The sequence below is a fragment of the Chamaea fasciata genome, unplaced genomic scaffold (assembly GCF_029207755.1).
Source record: "Chamaea fasciata isolate MVZ Bird 193981 ecotype frontalis unplaced genomic scaffold, bChaFas1.0.hap1 SCAF_7, whole genome shotgun sequence".
Taxonomy (NCBI): domain Eukaryota; kingdom Metazoa; phylum Chordata; class Aves; order Passeriformes; family Sylviidae; genus Chamaea; species Chamaea fasciata.
Genome location: NW_027094092.1, coordinates 57,523,554 through 57,545,192, shown reverse-complemented (window position 1 = coordinate 57,545,192; position 21,639 = coordinate 57,523,554). Strand labels below are relative to the sequence as shown.

Here is a 21,639-nt window from a genome sequence, read left to right as displayed (position 1 = left end):
AAATTTTGCGCTATACAGTCAAGGTGGAAAAGAAATACAAATAGTGCCCCTCTTAATGACAGAATGAAAATCTGGTCCCTAGAAGTTTCTGGTGTATAATTATATGATCCAACCTTATCAAAAAAATTACAGTAGTACTTTACCCATTACTGCATTTGGACTCTCAAACTGTTGATTGGAAGTCAACTGCTTTGGAAGATCTGACAGTCTAAAATACAAAGTTTAATGTTTGTCTAAATGTGAATTATTTCCATGACCCCCAGCCTCAAGAATTAAAGCTATTTTAATAAAATTACCTGAATTTCCCTTGGTTTTGTGTGCTTACTATTGATGGGACTTGGGCAATTTGTGGGGTTTTAGTCCCTGCAGTGTCAATAACCATCTAAAAGACAGAAAAAATTCAAATGAGGCAGCAAGTGAAATTGTCACTTCAAGAATATCACTCTGATTTCTTCTTAGACTGTGGAAATACCTTCTTTTAATCAGAACTTAAGGATCAGACAATGTAAAACCCTTTTACTTGTTTTACCTACATTTTGACAGCATGATACCCAAAACCACTTTGGTAATTTATTAATAAAGTCTTAGTCACAGCACTGATAACTAGAAGTGATTAATTATCTTTTCTGTAACACAAATAATGCTATGTCATTTACAAACTTCATGCAGGTTTGCTGCTGCTGCAGCCTGATTGCTCATGTTTGTCAATCCAAAAAGGGCTGGGGCCAGGCCTGGCTCTGCCTCTGAAGGCCAACTGAGCAGCCACATCAGTCTCAGCCAGCACAGGTCTCATGTGGGGGACTAAAAAACTGCAGAAAACATGGAAATACTCCCACCTCACAGATTTTCATCAGAGCAGAAGCCACCACTCTTCTGTGTAGCATGTTTTTGTGCCTTAAGGGCAAGGCAATCTATGCCTCAGCATCAAATAACACATTATTTTACAGAGAGTGTCTAGTTCTTGCTAATTTTTAACTTACAAAATGTATCAAACTGAATTCTATTTAAGGTAGGGGACAAAAGAGCTGGTTCTGCAGAATCTGCCTGCCACTCAACTCCTGTAGTGTACAGCACACCTTTCCTGATGCATAGCAACCTCCTTTCTTCCAATCTTTTTGTTTTTCCTCAGACTCCATCTTCTTTTTCTTGTTGCCATCACCCTTTCTTAAAGTTCTCTTAACCTTGACTTACTGCTTCCTACAATTGTCTAACTGCAATTCTAGGTCCTAGACTTCCAGCCTCATCTCTAGATTACCCTGGCAACAGCCCTTCCATCATCCTCATCATGTCCAACTCCCTAAGCCAGGTACAAATCAGAATTGCTTGAATTTTCTTCTGGTCTTGTCCCACTCAGCCCTGTCACTGTCCTTCATCTTGTCTGGTGTTATGAGGCCTTTGTCTTCTCATACAGGCTTCACTCTAAACCATACAGTGATTCACTCACCTCATTCTTCAGTTCCCTTGAAATTCTTAAGAAAATCACAACTGCTAACTTTTTTATGCTTTTTTTGTTGTTCATTAAGTTTTGATTTTAAATAGATCCAGTGAGATGTCCCTCGGAAAGATGATTTAGAGGTAGAAACTTCCAAAGCTCCTGCACAGCAAACACAGTTACAAATTCTTCTACCCCTTATGGCCTTACTTCCTCTAATTTCTCCTTTTAATACTTTAACAATGTCTTGCTCCCATGAATGGTCTTGCACTCCATGACACTATTGGTGGTTTCCACAACTTTGCAAGTTGTACCTCCAGCTTTCTTCTGGATTAGTTTAATGTTTTTGAATAAAAAATTTCTATCTAAATAAACCTGCAATTCATTCCACCATCTCAAAAATGTCATAGTAACTATATTCTTATGGGTGAGAGATAGAAAATGGAGTTGTGGGCTCCTGCAGTACACCAAGGAGTGTTGTTCATGGTTTTATTCCTCTCAGCCAGACTTCTGTTTCTGGCTAAACCTCAGAATGGAGCTGGTAACTGTGGGCTGTCCTATACACTCAGCTCTTTATGAAATCCTTCATTATGGAGTAGATGGCTCATGATTCATCAGTAACACAAGATTCTGACCCTCCTTTAGAGTTCCAAATACTTGCTAAATACAGAATCTACAGTGGTTATTTTAAATACTAAAAACTACAAAATGAGTTGGTAAGATGGTCCACCTCAATTTTGGCATTAGAATGCACTTTGTAAGAACACAGATGTTTCCAGAATGAAAAGGCACCAAAGAAAGATTTTTGCTCTGATTACCAAGCAATTGCAGATTACTATGATTAGCAATTTACAGTGCTAACAGGTTTTCTGTAAGACATAATACCATGAGGTATATTTGAAGTATTTTAAATTTAAACAACCACATAAAACAGATTATATAACTTCACATTTTTACCAGTGGGAGAGCAACACACCTGTGATAGATTTTCTGCAAGGCTGGAGGAACTGCTGGTGACCACTGAAAGTTCCACTGGTTTCTCTTTTTCTTCTTTCCCTAAATTTACAAGTATTATATAATATTATCAATAAGATTAAGTATCCAAAGCATGGCACTGTTAAACAGAACTTAGGAACAAGCCTTATAAACTTTCCTTTTAATAGAGAGCAAAAAGAAACTTATCACAAAATATGAAAGTAACAAACAAATAACAGTTGTTTAATATTTATTGTACTAATGGGAACAGTGCTAAAGGTATTTTAGATTTGAAATTAAATTATTTTCAGATGTTTCTGACACCATGCAGCGGGTGTATCTCATATTACTTTACTCATTGCACAGACAAGGGAGAAATCGGACACACAAGATTTCCAGAATATAAAAAAACTGAGCACCCAACTCCCGTTGAAAGCCTGGCTTCAACTATAAGTAGTTGAGCAGTTCACTAGTTTTTTTACGACCACTTACCCATTCTTTTGAACAAAAACAACCCCAAAATGGTCACTGAAGTCATTAAACACACTACACCTGCTTCTGCTTGTTGCTTTGAGACTCTAAAACTCTGCACAGACTGGACCAATTTCCGAGGAATGCATGGGACATGCAATGTTTTATACAGCTGATGTTTCTTCTTTGGCAAAGATGGGTGTTCACGCTCTTCAAACACCCTAAACAAATTTAAATTAAATAAACAAACAAACAAACAAATCATTGCAAAAGAAAATAAACCATAAAATATAACTGCTTCAAATAAGTGGAATTCACAAGGGCATTGGACATTGTCAAGGGAGTTCTACCACTTTCAGCACCAGCAGTTGATAAAAAGGGGGTTTTTAAAATAATATCAGAGAGACAATATCTCTGAAAACGAAGCCATAAAGGAGTAATAAGCCAATCATAAGAACATTGATGGTTTAAATTTTGTCAGTGTCAAAGAAAAGTATTAGTATTGTGGAGTTTTACACTTTGATTTTAAGTGTCTCATAATTGTAGTTCTGAAATCACATTTTCACATTTAAAACCACTTTTTCTCTCTCTCTCTCTGAGATTGTCTGGAATACTCACACTACACATACACAAAAGAGAAAACTGCAGCAAGTGTTTTTACTTGTGTGGTAATTATCTGTGTAGGGTAAATAGTCCTTTACAGTGCAGAAATACAAAGGTGAGCAGAACAATGAAGAGTAAAGTAGCTGTTTGGCACAGGAACATTTACTATTTTTTAGAATAATGAATTCTATTTTATTTTCTCTCCGGCATTCTTGCTTAGCACTTCTGTGCTTCTAGCTACAACATCTGGTTTGTAGCTGACTGAACAATGCTGCTCAGAACAAATGAAGAACTGAGTCAGTCTTTTCGTTCTTCTTGAAATTCTCCATAAACAAAGATAAGATAAAACATAGGATACACTTTATAAGGTACTGTAGAGTAAAATAGCAACATTAACAAAAAAAATATCACTGAGAAGCACTGTTTAAATGCAAGGACCTAACACGTTAAACTCATATATATACATGTGAACTGTGTGAACTATGCTCACATAAAACCCTGAAAGCACCTCAGACAAGCATCTCTGATGAAAAGAATTATTTTCTCTTTCTGGTGCTGTGCCGGACTGAGACTGAACAAACTGTACAAAACATCTACCACCTAAACAATTAAATACAAAAGTAAATCTTTCTGTTACATTAGTTCTAGATAAACCTGTCAAGAATGAATACAGAAAACAAGATGTGTGTGGCTGGTGTATCTTTAAATTCAGACGCAGGAAACTCAAAAGCAAGGGGAAATCAAAACAGAGCTAAGCACAGAATTCTGACTAAAACTCCTTCATTTTGTTCCAAATGGCTCATTTTGCCACAATCATCATTCCAAGATCAGTTGAACAAGGCTGCTGTGGCTGAGGTCACCATAAATAGGGGAGGGTTTGTGGTTAGGGATTTTTTGGTTGGTTGATTGGTTGGTAGGTTTGGGTTTTTTTCAGAACTTAGGATGTCAAACTCTGTTTTTAAAAGTTCCTGGAGTCAGTTTCCTTGTGCTTCTGTAAAGCCTAGCAGACAACTCTGTATTTCTAAAGATTTACTCTCCGTTAAATAAAAAATTATCTTACAACACTTATCTATGTAGAAGAAAGTCTCAAAGGCAGAGCTACAAACCAAACTCAGAGGTTCTTAAGATATTCATTCTTTAACAAAACCTTCCAAAAGAACCTGCAGTTAACCTGCTCTCCCTTCCCTCCACAAAAGCACTATTGAAAAATAAACCATGCAGATCTTCTCTGACAGTAATTAATACCCCTGGAAGAAAAATAAAACTGCATCATGAAGCTCAAAACAATCCAAATTGCAGCAAGAAGAACAATCATTTGTCTTCTTTTTCTACTTTATTGTTAGTAGACATCCAAGTAGATTAAAAACCCTTTATCTTGATCCATACTGCAGGAGTTTCTTTAAAGGGCAAAGAGAAAAACAGATATTCTTAAGCCAAAATAAATTGTCATTTCCTTAATAGTATTTTCTTCTTTGCAGCATAAAGAAACCCATGGATTACTATTAATTTCCACACAGGAATCAAGTGTATCTCATTATACATATGAAGAATCACACCTGCTTCTGTGGTATTTACAGCTACTGAAACCATGTTCAATATTCTCATCAGGAGCATTCTTTTGAGTTGGCTCTTCATATATGTTCAGATTAGAAATCCAGAAACGACATCATAAGTACTTTTCTAAGATTTATATTATCAAGTTTTTTCTTTGCTCAGTAAAAGTCAACCACTTCTGATGAAGGATGCTGAAAGAATTGCAATAATCCACCATGGAATCTCCTTTATGTGAAGATGCAGCAAAAAGCTCTCATTTGGAAAGTAAGAGATGGAATTAACACATTACCAAATTGGAAAGAAAAAGAAATAAAGAATTGCAGAGTCATGGAATTAAATCTCTCCCAACCACTTTACAAAAACAGAGAGAATGAGCTCTATAGATGCCATAGCACAGTCCAAGACACCAGCCTTCCAGTGTAATAAATAGAAGGTCTACTTGAGACATAAAGACCAGGGCTGCAAAAGATTAGAGTCCCGTTTGGTGACTGATGAGAACTTTTGCTTTGGAAATTAAACTGTGACACTTGTCAGTGTAACTGCTGAGCTGTGAATCAGAGACATGAGCTGGTAAGAGCAGAGGAATCTGTGTTTTACACTCCTAACTAAAAACTGAGCAGACCTAAGTGATTCAAACAACAACATGCCAGGCTTTTTAAAGGAACAGTTCCCACTGCCATCCTGCTGCCCAGAGCAGAACATAAATATCAGCACCTATTAATCGGCTTGCAAGCTTGCTTCTTGTCTTGAAGCCTTCTAAAGCTTTTCATGGGTATTAATGTGCACATTGTTCTGCTCAGGGCTTTCATTGCTCTCTTCAGTTCTTTCCCTTGATGCTGCTGGTTTCATGCTGCTCTGGAGCAGTCCATGAAGATTCACAGTACAATTCCTTTTTATTTCCTCTTCTTTTGTGGCAGAAGATGAAGATATCTCCTTTCTTCACAAACATCTTTTTGCTCAGTAGCAACTTCGTAGTGGCTGCAGGACAGCTCAGAAGAAACTCCTGCCTTTGGCAACCACATTCTGCTGTTGTATTTTTGTACATTGCTTTGCGTCTGCAGAGGTTTTATTTCCTATGGCACATTTTCTCAATACCCAGTTTCTGTTTGGGTTTGTTTGTTTGTTTTTCAGAGGTTTTTTGGGGTTTTTGTTGGGTTTTTTTTTTTGGTTGGTTGGGATTTTTTTGAATTTTTTTTTCAGCTTCATAATACATACATTTTTAACACCAATAGTCACTTAAGCAGTCACTTCCACACTTTCTAGTGAAGACTTTTTTTTAATACACTAATGCCGGATAAAGATATTAAGAGACCAATTTTATGCCATTTTCTACAAGCCTTTATGTTGTGGAACATACACGACTTAAAGTGAAGGTACAAGCAGACTCCATGATAGGAAAAAAATGTACAAATGGCAGGTCTGGCAGTGCACCCTACGGATTCCTCACCACAATGAACCTCACTGAGGGATTCCTACAACTCCATACCCAGAGCATGGATCTCTGCCTCTTACAGCAGGTCTTTAACTGGTGTTTTGTGTTCTGCAGACTGAACACACATGGGTTTCTTTGAAAATCCAAAGACAGTGCTTCCCATTTCTTTTAACCTTGTCTTAAAACTAAGGGGATTTCTTGCTTCCTCAAGTTTCTGTTCTTGCCAATTACAAAAAGTCCTACATGAGAAGGTCTAATGGGTGCAAAGGCTACACCACAAAGAAATTATCATCTGAATGATTTGTAGATCTGTAAGAAGATACTAAGACTTAAAATGTCCCAGTGAAAAGAGTCTTAGGAATTGCTAAAATGACACTTTTTATAGGTATGTTCCTCTAAATGCTTATTTAAAGCCTTAAAATGATTCTTTTTCAAGCACACCCTAATACAAAATCACATTGTCTAAGTCTTTCAGACATATATTCCCTTTAAAACGGATTTTGGTCTAGAAGTGTCAGCTCGACAGAAGAAGTTTCAACATTCACAAGGACTCCAGACAAGTGCAAGATAGTCCTCATGGTGATTTTCAGTCATTGTAATTGAGCTCAAATTAAAGTGAGTCCCAGCTGTAAATGATTGCTGACTAATTTACTAAGCCATTAATCCTGTCTATGAAACTTTCACTCATGCTTGTTTTTAAGAACTAAATTAAGAGTTAAATTTCTTAAGTAGTTCAGAGGTGAAGACAACTGACGTGGGGAACCCTGACTCCTTTTCCAAATATATATTTAGTCGAGTTAATGTTATTTTATCTCTGACTGCACAGTCACTGTAGTTGCATTTGAAACTACTTAGACAGATGTCTCAGCAGTAGCTGAGGAGAAGATGCTTCTACAAAATATTTTTATACCATGTTTTCGGATACATTTGGCTTGCAAGAATCAAAAGTTGTCACTATCTTAACCCTCAGAAATATAAAATTTGTTAAATTCCATAAATAAATCACATGATTAGGATTAGAGAAGCTTGCCAGTCCTTATTCAACAATAACTTATGTTGTGTAGCAGTCTTTGCGTAATTCTGAGGTAGTATTCTGGATAAAAGTAAGGGGAAAAATAATTTTGAAGTGTACCTTTCTTTAAACTCTTCTGGCTTCTCAAGAATTTTCTGATTTTTTCCTTCAATATTTTTGAGATTATTTTGATCTTCTTTAGTCTCTTTGAAGGTCTTAAAGGATAAAGAAAAAATGGCATAAAAATTGACAAAACTTGAACTATTTTAGCTGCAAAAGTTTTCTAAATCTGATGAACCAGTGCTCAGTAGTAGATTTTGGAGCCAAGAGGTTCTGAAGAAATAAGGAGAACAAGGTTAAAAAGAGGCAATAATTTTTGAAGGATCAACTCTAACAACAGGATAAACACAGAGGTTTTGGAGCATGGGCCTAAATGTCAGAACCTGGAGCTCCTTACATGGTCTCCTTCATAGCTACAAACAAATTCTCCACATCCCCCTTCCTGTACGTTTACACAGCACAAACCACATTGGGAACTTCAGTCTGGATCTAGGAGTGTCAAACAGGATCACAGAATATAAACAGAAAAAACCACATGTGCAAAACATGTGGAGCCCTTTTCCAGACAGGTAAAAGCACCCAAATGCAATGCCATAAAAAAGTTACTAAACCATTACAAGGTTGGGCTACTCAGGCTTAGAAGAGACCTTTTTACAGAGGAGTAGGTCCAAATTCTGTAATGATAAAATCCCATTGATATATTTTTTTTTGAAGATTCTCCCTTTGGAATCAGTGCTTCTCCTAGTTAACCAGCCAGCTTTACTGCTGGGTATTATATACTCACATATGTATTTTGGAGGAAAAAAAAAATAAGGAGAGAAGGAATTTATTCTTATTGTAAAGCATATTTAGTTAAATACAAACCTTTAAAAACCCAGTAGGACCTGTGAAAGCTGCACACTCAAGCCCTGGGGCTCACTGAGGAGTGGCCCTGATCTATTTTGAAGTGTATTCTCCTGAGCTGACACCAAAGCCAGCATCACACAGTGCCTTAGCAGAAACTGTGGTACAAACTGAGGTTAGTAGAAAGCAAGCTTTAAGAACCTTTACATTTATGGATCCCTCTTCTCTAAGGAAACAAATGTGATGCTATAGAAACATAATAAAAGGCTGGAATCATCCTGTTGGCCTGTGAGCTTGAAAATACTTTTTTTTGATGTTTCAGAAAATGTAACAGTGCTATGTATGATCACATACATAACGTGTATTTATACAAAATAAAATTAGGATATAGTTACCTTTTTTAAGTAGTCAGTTTTCATTTGTAATTCTTCTGCTTCTTTTTGCAGTTTGATGGTTTCCTGCCCAGCAGCTCCAGCAAGCTGCAAGGTTTCCTGTGTTTTTTTCCTCATGGAAGCACTTCATTGTCATGGAATACATTTTACAACAATCTATTTTTTCAAGGGATGCCACAAGATGCCTGACCTCCCTATGCTGTAACAAATGCCAGAGGTGCAGGAAGCTCTGATAAATCTGTATTTCCTTGGCAAATCTCCAACTCTAACTTCAATTAAGCTTCTCCTAAATGAAGCATTTTGATTGGCATGTTATTAAGTTAAATTGTATTTTCTTTCCCCAAAATGCTCCCATAAATTTAAACTGAATATCTGAATTTGACCTTCAGTTTTCTCACAGGGAAATACCAATGCTGCCACTCTAAACACAAATATATAAATAATTACTTTATTTTCAAATAGAAAGTTGTGAAAGGTAAAAATAAAACTGCTTTCCTGTCAACTGAACAAACACTAGAAATAAAGGATACATGTGTATAGCCCAAGCATTTCTGGATGTAAAAGGAGCAGCCTCTGCAAAAATAAAATTTGCTTTCAGATCATTAACTAACAAATCCATTTTCTTAACAAATTCAAGATAAATTAATAGATCAGGAGCATTTATCTTGGCTTAGTATAGATTACAAAAATTGCAGTATAACAGTAATGGCACTAAAAAACAGCACTAAATGGTGATAAAATAAATTTAAAATTTTGAGAGGCTTGATCTAAAGAAATCTTAGAACTTTTTTACCCCAAGAAGTTCAATGACAAATCTCTCCCCACTACATTCATGTGTTGGAAGAAGGAATATTAGTATGTAAAATCTAAATTCTTATTTGCTATAGACTTTTTTTTCTAAAAATGATATAATAGCTTAACTAACTTCAGAAAATTAGAGGTTTTCCATATGGCACCTTTAATGTGCAGTGCACTGCCACTACTTTTTACTGTAAAAGCATTGAAAATAGCAGTACCCAGAGTATCCAAGGAAGCATCTTCTTTCCATTTGTAATTTTCAAGGTGTTTCAAAACTGTCTTTTGAATGTCTTCAACTTTTTCATTTCCTTTGTAATACTTCTGGGAAAGAGGAGTTTCTGTATATTTTTTGTGATGTTCCTCCAAAGTCTTTCTACACTGGGTTAAAGAATCTTCATATATTTTCCTGTAAAATACATGTAATTTAATTTTTTTTACAGGAAACCATTGCCTATAAGGAAAAAAACCAAAAAACCTACAAATTCATGGCATCAGCTCAGTTAATTTGCTGCTATAATAGGAAGAAAAGTCAGGTTATGTTTAATATGGAAATATTTGGCTTTTGTTGTTGTTGTTAGGTATTTTTGTGGGTCTTTTTTGTTTGGTTGGTTTTGGTTTTTTTGTTTTTGTTTTCCAGCTATATTCAAGGAAAACTATGCTGTATGTAACACAGAATAGTCATGATGTAAAAACCAGCCAAACCTCCCTGTTCTCAAGGGAATGTAGACCATACCATAATCAAAGGCAGCCTGGCAGATGACAAATGTGTTTTTCCCTGTGTAATTATCATGCAACTCACTGCAGGCCAAAGTCTCTGCTGGTGCACCCTGGAACAATTCCATCAGTTTTGGTGGAGCTGGATCAAAGTCACAGTAGAAGAGAGTTTGGCCAAACCTCCCATATTTAGAGCAGCCTGGTGCACAACTGGACAGAGAGCTGCCTCCAAGGAGGTGCTGAGTAATCTCTGTGTGACTCACGGAAGCCTTAAACACACACATCAGCCACACTGAAACAACAGGACTATTCATACTATAGGTTAAGCAAACACTTAAATGTTTCAGAGGCAAAGAGCCAGAACACTCAGCTTCTTGTGGGGCTGCCCTGGAAATTAATGTTGCACTAAATGAAACTTCACTGACATCATGTGAGCACATAGCTGTGAATTACTGAAGTAGGTAACATCAACTAATGCAAGAAAAGCTTATGTGAACAATGGAGAGGCAAATTTTAAAATATTACATTTTTAGTACACCTAAAGATTAGCAAGAAATCCCTTTATGGGGAAAAAACTATGGTGCATAAAAGAAATTAAAGCCAGAAACCCACCTCTTAAGCTGCCCCTACATTAAGGAACAGCTCTCACTGCTTGCAAAGCACACAGGACTTCTCTTTAAGGAACACATTTTATCTCAAACTGCTATTAATTATTTAATGGCTGCATTTGACAGTCCTGGCTACCCACTGGCTGTGCCAGGGAAAGGGAGAGAGAAAAACTTATGTCCAAATTCAACACTAGAATCTTCTGCTCTTACAAAAGGAAAACAAATTCACGAGGCAAAGCACAGTCAGATTCTAATTTTCAAACCAAACTACACTCCAGGCACGAGTTCCCGTTAAACTGACTGTTAAACTTTAGGAGAGAGAAGTTGTAGGTCAACACTGTGAATCAAACCTAGGAATTGATATTTTCCAAACTTCACATAGAAAATGCCACTAATCTATTTACTTTCCTACACAGGTGGTTTCAGAAATCTAAGTTTTTTGAGTTACTTAATATTTCTGTATACTGTACAAAATTTCCCAGGTATGAAACATGAAAATATTCAGTCCTATTTAATTAAATAGATATTACAACAGTAACTGATCAAAAAATAAATTTGCTAATAAACTTAGAATGCATTACAAATAAATTTAAATAATATAAGTAAGTAAAATAATTTGTTGTAACTGGTACATTTCAAGCTTGTGGATATAATCCTCAAACTTTATATTCTTTTCCCAAAATCTGTTTTTCACAGATAATATTTATGGCCATATATAGTATAGTAGTCTTGAGTAATCATCATTATTTTTGATATTTTTCTCCAAGTAATTTACATCCTCCAGCTCATGGAGATAACACAGACTATTTAGAATTCACCACTGTTCACATTAATTAAAAAAAGTTTTAATCTAAGTACAACATGACAAGGGCAGGACTCACAACCCCCTGAACATTATGTGGATAGCAATTTGTTACTTTTTCCTTCTTCATATCTCTTATTTTCAGGATTAACTCCCAGTTCATATATGCATTCTCATATGTTCTTGAAACCAATAACAACAAAGAAAAGTGGAACATTTCATAAACCTCCATTATAAGTGCCTAATTAAACATGAACTGATCTGCCCATCTTTTAAAAACATCTTTCCATCTAAAGCAGCATGTCCTCAGTGCCCCCAAATGCCAGGCTAAAAAGAACATTCAGCTCATAAAGTTCTAAAGACACTTATTTTTCTCCCTAATTTAAAAATTTAGAATTTGCTGACTTGAACATATCATCAAATGCTTTTGTGCAGAGAGACTATATTGGGGGCACAGTTTTGAAAAATACATGAATTAAATTTATTTTGTGATTTGCACTCATGATGTCGTATAATTAAGCTCAGGAAAACAGATCAAACACTTTCATGTTGGAATTGAAACTAGTTATCTAAAGAAGCAATTTAAAAGTAATGCTTCTTTGGCTTGTCAGCTCAAATTAGTGAAAGCCAAAATGGCTTAATCATATACTCATAGAAAGCCAATTTAGCTTTATTTTTCACCAAATTTAGAGCTCTGAACAGGAAGAAGAAAGATAAGCTACTAAGTGAGTTAATTAAAGGCTCTCAGGCATGCTGATTCTGCTGTCTTGGACAACTGGCAAAAAGAATGATTACAAAAGACTCAAAGCCAATGTTTTAAATTACCTAAATTTACAACTCTGAACTGGTGTCTGCCATGCCCTGACAGGCAGAGCAGGGCAAGTGAGCAGCCTCTCTAAAATCTCTCTAAAATGGATATTGGTTCTACTTTGTTCAGCAGGACTTCGGAGGGACACTTTGGCACAGCACATTTGGTACATTTCAGTGAGGATCTTCAGGGTTTGTTCTTTATCTCATTGACCCTAGGCAGCTACATCACACAATGAATAATTTCTTTTAAATGCCAAGTCTAATGAATGAAGATGAAACACCTGAGATGCCACTCACTGAACAGAACTGAATTTGCAATTAATGCTGACTAGAAGCTTGCCCACAACTGGTCTTCAAATGGTTTTAGGCCAGGCTTTTCTGAGCCACTTACTCATTTTTTCAGGACCTAAGAGTGAATTTGCATCCTTAGTGGTTATTTTGAAGAATATACAACACTATAAAAAACTTGATTTGTATATTCTGATAATCCTATGCAATTTATATTCAAATATAAGGAAAAGCATAAAATTATCTGAATGCTTCTAACTGTTACCTGAAAATATTAATTGTTTTTATTTATTGGGCTTTTCTTGAAACAGTAGACAATCATACAATGTTCTGAGAAAATTGTAATGGGCTTTTGGGAAGCAACTGAATTTCGAGAATTCATATTTTATCATATTTCTTTGGCAACTACAAAACACCATGTGATCTCATAGTAATGTAAACAAAAAATTCTTTTAATTATTCAGCCACTTATAAGTGACTATAAACTTCTGAAAAGTTTGCAACATTTTTTTTTCATGCAGACAGCACTAGTTTTGCTGATCAGTTCAGTCAGTTTAGTCAGTACTACTGCTGGAAACCTCATCTCATGTGATCATAGATACCTCTCATTTTCTATAGTTTCCTCTAAAGCTTTAATTTCATTTTTCAAACATTCTCCATGCTTTTTAAGAATTGCAAAGGTGGGCTTCCAGCTGTGGACAAAGCAAACAAAAAACAAAAGGCTATTAATGGTCTTTCTTAGTAAAAAAAATGTAGAAAAAAATGACACCGAGTTACTGTAGCTACTTTACAGATGATTTATAAGTATTTTTAAAGTTAAACATAAATGGGTTTAGTTCAGAAATCTTTTGCAGGCTTTCCTGGTTTGGGACAGATTTGGGAGGAATACATTTATTTTGTTAATATTTTAAACCTGCAAATTCAAGAAGAAAGAAAATATATATATATTTAGAATTAAGAAACATTACAAAGCATTTCTTAAGGAATAAATGAAATGGACTTCACAAATTTTTGGAGCTAATGTCAAGTAATGAGGTATCTAAATCCACTTTTTAGGTCCTCAACACATCACCATCAGTAAATCCTTTAGATATGTTGCATGTTCTTGTAGGAGATACTCAGAATTTCATTCTCACCAGTATCACCAGCACCCATCTCACACCTAAATGCAAACAGCAGTCACAAACCCAGAATTTCCTCCATTTGCTAAGCAAGTCCTGCTCAGAAGGCATCAAAGTGACTTTCCTACAGCAGGATGCTGTAGATGGTACTGAGAGCAGAGCAGCCTCACAGAATACTTATAACTATTGAGAGAGCACAACTTTCTCAACACCCAGGCACTAGAGATACCTCTGCCTTGGATATGGGAATACTAGAAAAACAGCCAGATAGACTTTCTGATTCAAGTGAAATTCGGATGTGATCTTTAGGAGAGGCATATTAGAAAGGTTTTGAAAAGAAAGTAAAATGGTATAAGAAGGATAAGCCATCCAGCACTCCTGGCACAAATTGCTGGACAGGACTGGTGATTAGAAGTGGAACCACAGAATGTTACTTCACTGCATCTACTGTAAATTCGGCAGAAAGCTGAATTTCAAAAGGGTCAGAAGTTTTCAAAAGCAGAAACCAACATACTTATATAAAAATGTGCTTGCACGCCAGACACTGTGATGTCCTTTTACTCAGCAAACTCCATTACTTTCTTCGGAGGAAAAAAAAGTCCTGAGATGTAAAATTCATAGAGGCTTTATTAATGAGAGTACAAGCCATGTTGTGAGCTACATTTTTCGTTCATATCTATTTTGTGGACATGGAAAAAACACGTGGGACAAGAACAGTGGTTTGTGAACACAACCAGCTATGCAGGATTCAAGCAGCTCATTTACTTGTTTGCTAAATGCATCATGGTCTCGTGGATGTCCTTGGTAGCCATCACATTTATTTGCCCTTCCTTTCATCAGCCAAGGTATAGAAAAGATCTCTATCCACACTACTCTGAAAGCAATAAAATTATCCTGCAGTTTGGCCAGTGGGACAAGACAACAATTTCTTTTCCTAGCTAACAACATTCTGAGTTCATGTGGCTTTTTCAAAATTATCTTCTCTTTCCATGAAATCCCACCATCCTTGCATCCAAATTTAAAAATTGTAAGAGAAACAATAAAATTGGCTACTTCTTACTCCTCTGGGATCATCATTTCTAGTTTGGATCCTTCAAGAAACTAAATATTAGCAAAATGCCACCACTTGTCTAAAAATATGTTTCATTTGGGTCATTTTTTGTCTTCAGGTCTTTTAACATAAACCAATATGGATTTTTTTCAGAAACCACAGTATTATCCCATACATATATCATATTTTCTCTGGACTTGTTGAATAGAAGAACCTTGTATTTAGTTCAAAGTCTTCAAATCTGCTTCAGTATACTGATAATGTCTTGTAACCCAGACAAAACGTTGTTTCTCTGAGAGCTCTGCTGAGCCCTATCACTGGCAATTAGTCAGCTGTGAGGGTGATTGTGACTCCAAAACAGTATTTGAATTTACAAAACCAACATTAGAATCATGGCCAGTATAGATGGAGTGTGAACTAGAATAAATTTTAGAAGTTCGGGGTGATTCTACTGTGTAAGTGCTCTAATTGTCTGATCTTATAGCCAGGGCTTGTTTATTGCAGGTCTCAGTCTGTCGTTAAATGACATTTCCAATAATTTAAGACACAAAGTCTCTACTCTTCTGCAAGCATTGTCCTTCTATGAATACATGTATTCATTAATGAGTCACTTCTCATTTTCAGTCTCTTTACACTAATGCCATTAATTATTCTCTGTAGGACTTGAGCCAAAACCCATTGAATTCAATGATTAAAATTTAGATCAGATCGTTAGTTCTACCCTTAATTTTTTACTCCTTCATTTGCATCACTTAACAGTTTGTCATTTGCAAACGGATTTGCAGCTTCAGAAAGATATCAAAGGAAGCAGTGTGGATAGTTTCATAAACTTACGTAAGTGTTCATTTTATACTACACTGGAGGCAAGAACTTAATGTGATGGAAAAATAGAATTTTTTACCATGGTCAGATCTTTTCCCAACTCTTTTAATGGTAAAGCTACAAATCAGTATTGAATTATACTCATTCAAATAAGCCAGCCACAACACCCACTTTATTCACTAATGATTCCATTCTTTCTTCTTCTTTCTGAGAGTTCAGAATAAACCTAGAAAGAATCCCAATGCCATCCTTACTTCCCTTTTTATTCTCAGAAGCACCCACACTCTCCATTCACATTATAAAAAAAAAAAAATCAGATGCATTTCATAGATATTTTTGTTGAAGCACTTACCTTTAGATACAGAACTTTAGGAAAACAAAACAGAATTTGCCAACAAATGAGGAAGTGGAGAAATGGAACACTGATGGATTTTATCACCTGGGACAAACTCTCTGGATTGTCAAATATAGATTTGCCTTTTCAGCTACCCTTGCAAACAATCTGAGGTTTTAATTTTTAAAAATTACATGTCAGGGAGATAAATCCCCTTATAGCTAAATTGTGTCTTGAAAAGCTTCTAATTACTAAGATCCAAAAGTGATCAGCAATTAAAACTTGAATTAATTATCTGATACGAACATTTATGTAAGGAAAACTGTGAATGGTAGCCCACTGCATTCATCAAAAGATTGTGCCCAGAAGACAAATTTTGCAGTCTGGAGCAAAACTGACACTAGAGTCTCCCAGCAGAAGCACACAGACATGTGTATGGAAAGGCAGCTATGGCAGATCTTGTGTGAAAATACATGCAGAACAAAAAGTAACATGAAATACGTTGTGAACAAAGAATAGAAAGGTGTTCCATTTTAGGAAGTCTTTTTTTTAACAGTATTCTTAATATTGGTCAAATTGGACAAAACTCAGGGGCATCCAAGTGTAGAAGAATTATGCTTCTGTTACCTTAAGACATGAATATTTTAGCATGCTGCAAAGATAGTACCTGTGATCTTCTGAAAACTGGGGATTTTAATAAAAAACCAACCCAAAATTAAATGTAGTCTGTTTTTCTATAATTATTCATCAGCAGATGGGTAGTGCTGCAATTTTTATACCTAAAGATTTGCAGTTAAAAACAAAACAGGAGAATACTAAAGTTTTCTTTAACATTACTGCTGTCAAACCCATACATGTTTTTTTCTTCCTTCCTTCCTCAGTGACTTCCTTAATGCCAGCCACAACTCAGAGTTTAGGTTTTTTTATACTCACACATCACATCTCTTCTTGCTGCTCTCATTCTGCTTTCGCAAATCACCAAGTTCCTCTTTGCCTTTTTTTATATTTTCCTCCAACCCTGCAATCTGATTCTTTTTTTCTGTGATTTTTGCAGCGTGCACTGAAATTAAAAAACAAATTTAAAAGTATATTCAAGTGTTTTCAACAAATGCATGAAATAAAAAGTCTACATTCAGAATTATTATTATTCTGTAAACTTAATCTCCATAATACCAGCTGAGTGGACAGCCTGTAATTAAGCAAAGTAACAACAAAGTGAGGCAAAATATTGGGATTTTCAGCTGTCAGTACTTTAATTATCATCTAATATTGTGAGACTGCCATGATCTGTGCTGTTTCTGACTCCCAGTCTGTATAGAACTGAAGTAAGTACTAGTGGTATTCCCCACTGAAACACTCCGAACCATGCACTGCTCACTCACTCTCTAGCCAGAACTCTTTCAAACATTTGCATTCTTTTGCAGAAGCCCCAGAAAGTCAAATGTTCTGAGTGGGAAAGTTGACTGCAATAGAGGAAAAAGAAAAAACATCACAAAAGGCATATAAGCAATTAGTGGAAAACAGAAAGAGAAAAATCTAAATAAAAAGGAATTTTATTCAATGTGGGAATGTGTAATGTATGATAAATTAATATAGGATACAGGTTAGTTAATTAAAAAGTGCATTATAATGACAGGTTCTCAAGGACTATGATATTTGTGGAGATTCTTAAGGCAAACTCTTAATTCTGCCTCTTCTGACAGCAGACAGCTGGTGACAATTTCTGAATCAGTGTTTAGAGGAGAATCCCTGTTGTTGAACACAATCAGTGTTCTCTCCACAAGTGAAAGCTGTGAGAGCCATCGTGCACGCTCACATTGCAATGCAACAAGCACAACTTGGTGGATTTTTTTCCTCTGCATTTTTTAATTCTTCTTTTTTCTATGCAAGATTTCAGATTTACCAGTGTTAAATCATCCCGAGCAATCAGTGCTGCCCTGAAGCACTAAATGCCAGAGTAGGTGGTCCTGCACAGAAGTCAATCACATCCTGCCACATCCTCATCTACTCAACTGGGGAGAGCATCTTAGTGATGCAAGATGGGCCTTGAGCTGTTGGAATTACTGCTCTGGAACTTCAGTTCATCCTGAAGTCTGGCTCTGGTTTTGCACCACTTGCTATATATTAATTTTCAACAGCATCTGCATGTATAGCAGAAAATAAACCTTTTCTCACAGAGAAATGTCCATTAATGAAGAGCAAAAATTTCTCAATGTAATTTAATATCTTGGGTTATCCTTGGGTTATCTTAAGTTGCTTAATATTTCCAATATCTGAAGTCAGTAACTTGCCTTTACCTAGCATGAAGCATAAATATTGGACAACTGACATGGCTCCATTTCTGTAAATAAACAGCTGGATGTAGCAGAACAGCTTTTAGAGATTTACCAAAATGTAACATAATGCTATTAACAAAATATACACTTCACATCTCATTTAGTCATTTTTACAGAGAAGCAGTTGTGTGAGCTGTTCAACTCACCCTGTGCTTTCACAAGGACCTGGTGGGTGAGATCCATCACTCAAGGTTAGTGCAGGAACGTTCAGAATAACACACCCACGGCTGGAGCTGAGACAAGCTGACACTTTTAAAGTTTATTTTATCTAACCCACTTAAAACTGTTTCTTCAGGATAAGGTAAACCACACCCGAAAAGTGCCTATTTCTCTCCACTGGTTAGAAAGGGACTGTAGCCAAATAGCCTGATGAATCTCATACCAAAAGTCCAAGGCTGAATGCTACAGCTGTTCATCTGCCAAGTAATACTCACACAGAGACAAAATTACATCAGTGTTACTACTTTTTGCTAAGTTTTTGAAAGACTTAACCCAAACAGCTAAAAGCCTGAGCATTGGCTGTGTGTTTACATATATTTAGGTATCTCTGAACTGAACATAAAAGCAGCTCTGCCATGTTACTACACAGCCTTTGGATTTTCCCCAAGAGCATTTCCCCTAAGCCTGCAAAAATGTTAAGAAAAGCCTTGTCTTTAAGGTTCAATTGTGTGACTGGAGAGTTAAACCAGAATGCAAGGTGTGCCAGATTTAGCGTTACAGATGTTTTCATGTTTAAGATGCTTCAATTTAATTGTGATAATCTTCTTAATGAATAAGTACTTGCTTGGACATATCAGTGAAGATTATTTGAAATGCTATAATCAGAAAGAACACCAATTAGACCAGAATTTTTTCTTCTTCCCTTTTTTTTATGGAGGTTATGTGCTTGAATATCCACCTATGAAGTACCAGAGGTGAGCACAGATGTTCTCAGATTGTTTGTGGTAGAGAGACTATTCTTCAGTCATTCTTATGAGGGATTCCAAATAGTAGCATGGTTAAAAAATCAGTCCAGACATAAGTCCATAGTATTGTGTTGTCTGTAAGCCCTGGAGAGAACAAATTTGATGCAGAGCAAGACTTTCTCTTTGGGTTTACTGTTTTGAATTTCAAATAAAGTAACCAGCTGCTTGATTGCAAAAAAAGAAGAACCAGGCTTGAGTACGTAGCAGCAACTGAGAGAAGTTTCATTATTTTAAGAAAACAGAAAGAGAGAAGATGCAGTGAGGCAGAGGTCCAAATCTGGAAAGAACAAAAAACATGAAGAAAGAAAGGGAGGCAAGTGGCAGATGTATTGAGCAAGCACAGCTGAATCAAAGGGCTGCCAGTGACTGTGAGGAGCTGCAGAGTCAGGGCAGGAAATGGCGCAGCATGAAACTGGCTGTCCATGAGGCAGCTGAACAGCCTCAGCTAAAAGTCCGAGCACAAGCAAAGTCTGCTGGGGAGAATGAGCGAGTATTGAGGGCTAAAGACGAGGCAGGGTGAGAGCAGGACACGGGACAGCTCCCATTGTTTACCCCGCTTCCGCCCCCGAGGCACAGAGCATGTCCCAGGATTGATGAGACAAAATCAGTGTTCAGCATCCAATACAATGATAATTTATCACCACTCACCATTCTTCTGACGATCCACATGTTCCTTAGCACGGCGAGTTTTTTCTATATCAGAAGCTTAAGAAGAAAATTGACCCTTCGTTATATACATATATATGGGTGGGGCTGTGAAACAAACATATGCTGTGCAGCATTAATCGCACAAACTCTGATTAACAATCATTTAAGCAAAATATCAAATAGAAATTTTACTATTAAATAGCTGTCAGGACCCCTCTCCACAACCTCCCAGGTAACAAAACATTATGTAGGCAAAGAACAAAAGCTTAATGTTATACATTTATTTGAAGTTAATATAACCGTTTAAAGCAGAATATATCACTGTATGCAGCACAAAAGTAATTGTTAACAAAAAATGTATAAAAGACCTACCAAACTTGACCAGAATTTTGTCCAAGTTGATTGAAGCCTTGTCACTCATTGTTTAAACTTCAAAAGAAAAATGCAATTCAAGGATTTACACAGTCAAAAGCCTTGTTGATACAATAAACAAGTCAAAATGGCAGGACAATGCCACACATTTTAACATAAAAGGGAGAAAAGCAGTTTTAACTGTATTTGAATTGCTTTCTGCTGGAACCAAATTTTTCACTAATGGTGGTGAGGGACTTGTAAGAGTCCAAACCACGGTTAGGAAAAAAGGAGATTTATAATTTAGGTAAAGCGTTGCTCCTGGAACAGTTCTGTTTGAGAGGTTTAATGCTCTCAGAAGGCAATGAAGAATGCAAGGAGAGATGTTTGTGTACAAAATGTGTAGCTGGTTACTAAGCCTATGAACTGCAGTGCTGCTGATGGAAAAGTTCCTTCAGCATCCTGCCCACTCCTCCCGTACAACCACCAAGTCCATTTAAATCAAAGGTGTATCAATGCTAAGCGTGATTAAAGACAGAATGCTCATCAAAGGGAAAACGGATTGGTATAAATTCTTCCTTCTGTTTGTACCGCGCTGCTACGTGCAGAAATTCTGTGATGAGTTTTTAAAGAGATGGGGGATGATGGAGATCTCTAAAAGGATGCAAACACCGTTCGTGAGAACAGCTCGTTAGCTCAGGTGCATCAACAGCGAGCGAAGTTGTCCGGGCTTTAACTGTCCCACAGTGGCTTCCCCATCGCACTGCGAGAGAAGCAAAGCCACGACCAGTGGGTGATGAGGGTGAGATCCTAATCCAGGATAAAGTGGAACAGAAAACAAGTGCAGAATTGAACTAAAGTGGCATTAAGGCTACATCCTGCAGCACTGAGGCTGTGGGAGCGGGAGGGGGCGGCGTTTCAAACGCTGGGTGTTTGACAGAAATGAATTTGTCTCATCAGGGAGTTAGGGGAGGATCAGAACACCTAATCCAAGTGCGTGGATTAGCACAGGCTGTGATAAAAACTCCGAGAAAGGGATAATAGATTTACCAAATGTATTTAAAAGATTGAAATCCTAGTTGCTGGAAACACTTCAGGTAGCAAATTTTTTTAAAAAAAAATCTTCTGAAAACACTAAGAAAAATACTAGGAAATACTACCTCAAGCCACAGATTAAGGCAGAATATTTTTGCTTTCACACCATGTGAAAAAAAAAA

At 36.5% G+C, this 21,639-nt stretch overlaps 1 protein-coding gene across 1 annotated transcript in view; it reads right to left on the bottom strand.

Annotated features, from left to right (window-relative positions):
* The window catches only part of CUNH14orf39 (chromosome unknown C14orf39 homolog), a 28,274-nt gene that overhangs the window by 4,801 nt on the left and 1,834 nt on the right, over positions 1 to 21,639 (bottom strand). The window contains exons 2-12 of the mRNA XM_066186944.1: positions 20,444 to 20,500; positions 20,072 to 20,128; positions 17,056 to 17,182; positions 9,791 to 9,978; positions 9,305 to 9,347; positions 8,778 to 8,898; positions 7,600 to 7,694; positions 2,960 to 3,099; positions 2,409 to 2,488; positions 297 to 382; positions 144 to 208 (exon numbers count right to left, since the gene is read on the bottom strand). Coding sequence (XP_066043041.1) covers positions 144 to 208; positions 297 to 382; positions 2,409 to 2,488; positions 2,960 to 3,099; positions 7,600 to 7,694; positions 8,778 to 8,898; positions 9,305 to 9,347; positions 9,791 to 9,978; positions 17,056 to 17,182; positions 20,072 to 20,128; positions 20,444 to 20,492 — 1,051 coding nt within the window. The 5' untranslated portion in view covers positions 20,493 to 20,500. The remainder of the gene's footprint in view (positions 1 to 143; positions 209 to 296; positions 383 to 2,408; positions 2,489 to 2,959; positions 3,100 to 7,599; positions 7,695 to 8,777; positions 8,899 to 9,304; positions 9,348 to 9,790; positions 9,979 to 17,055; positions 17,183 to 20,071; positions 20,129 to 20,443; positions 20,501 to 21,639) is intronic.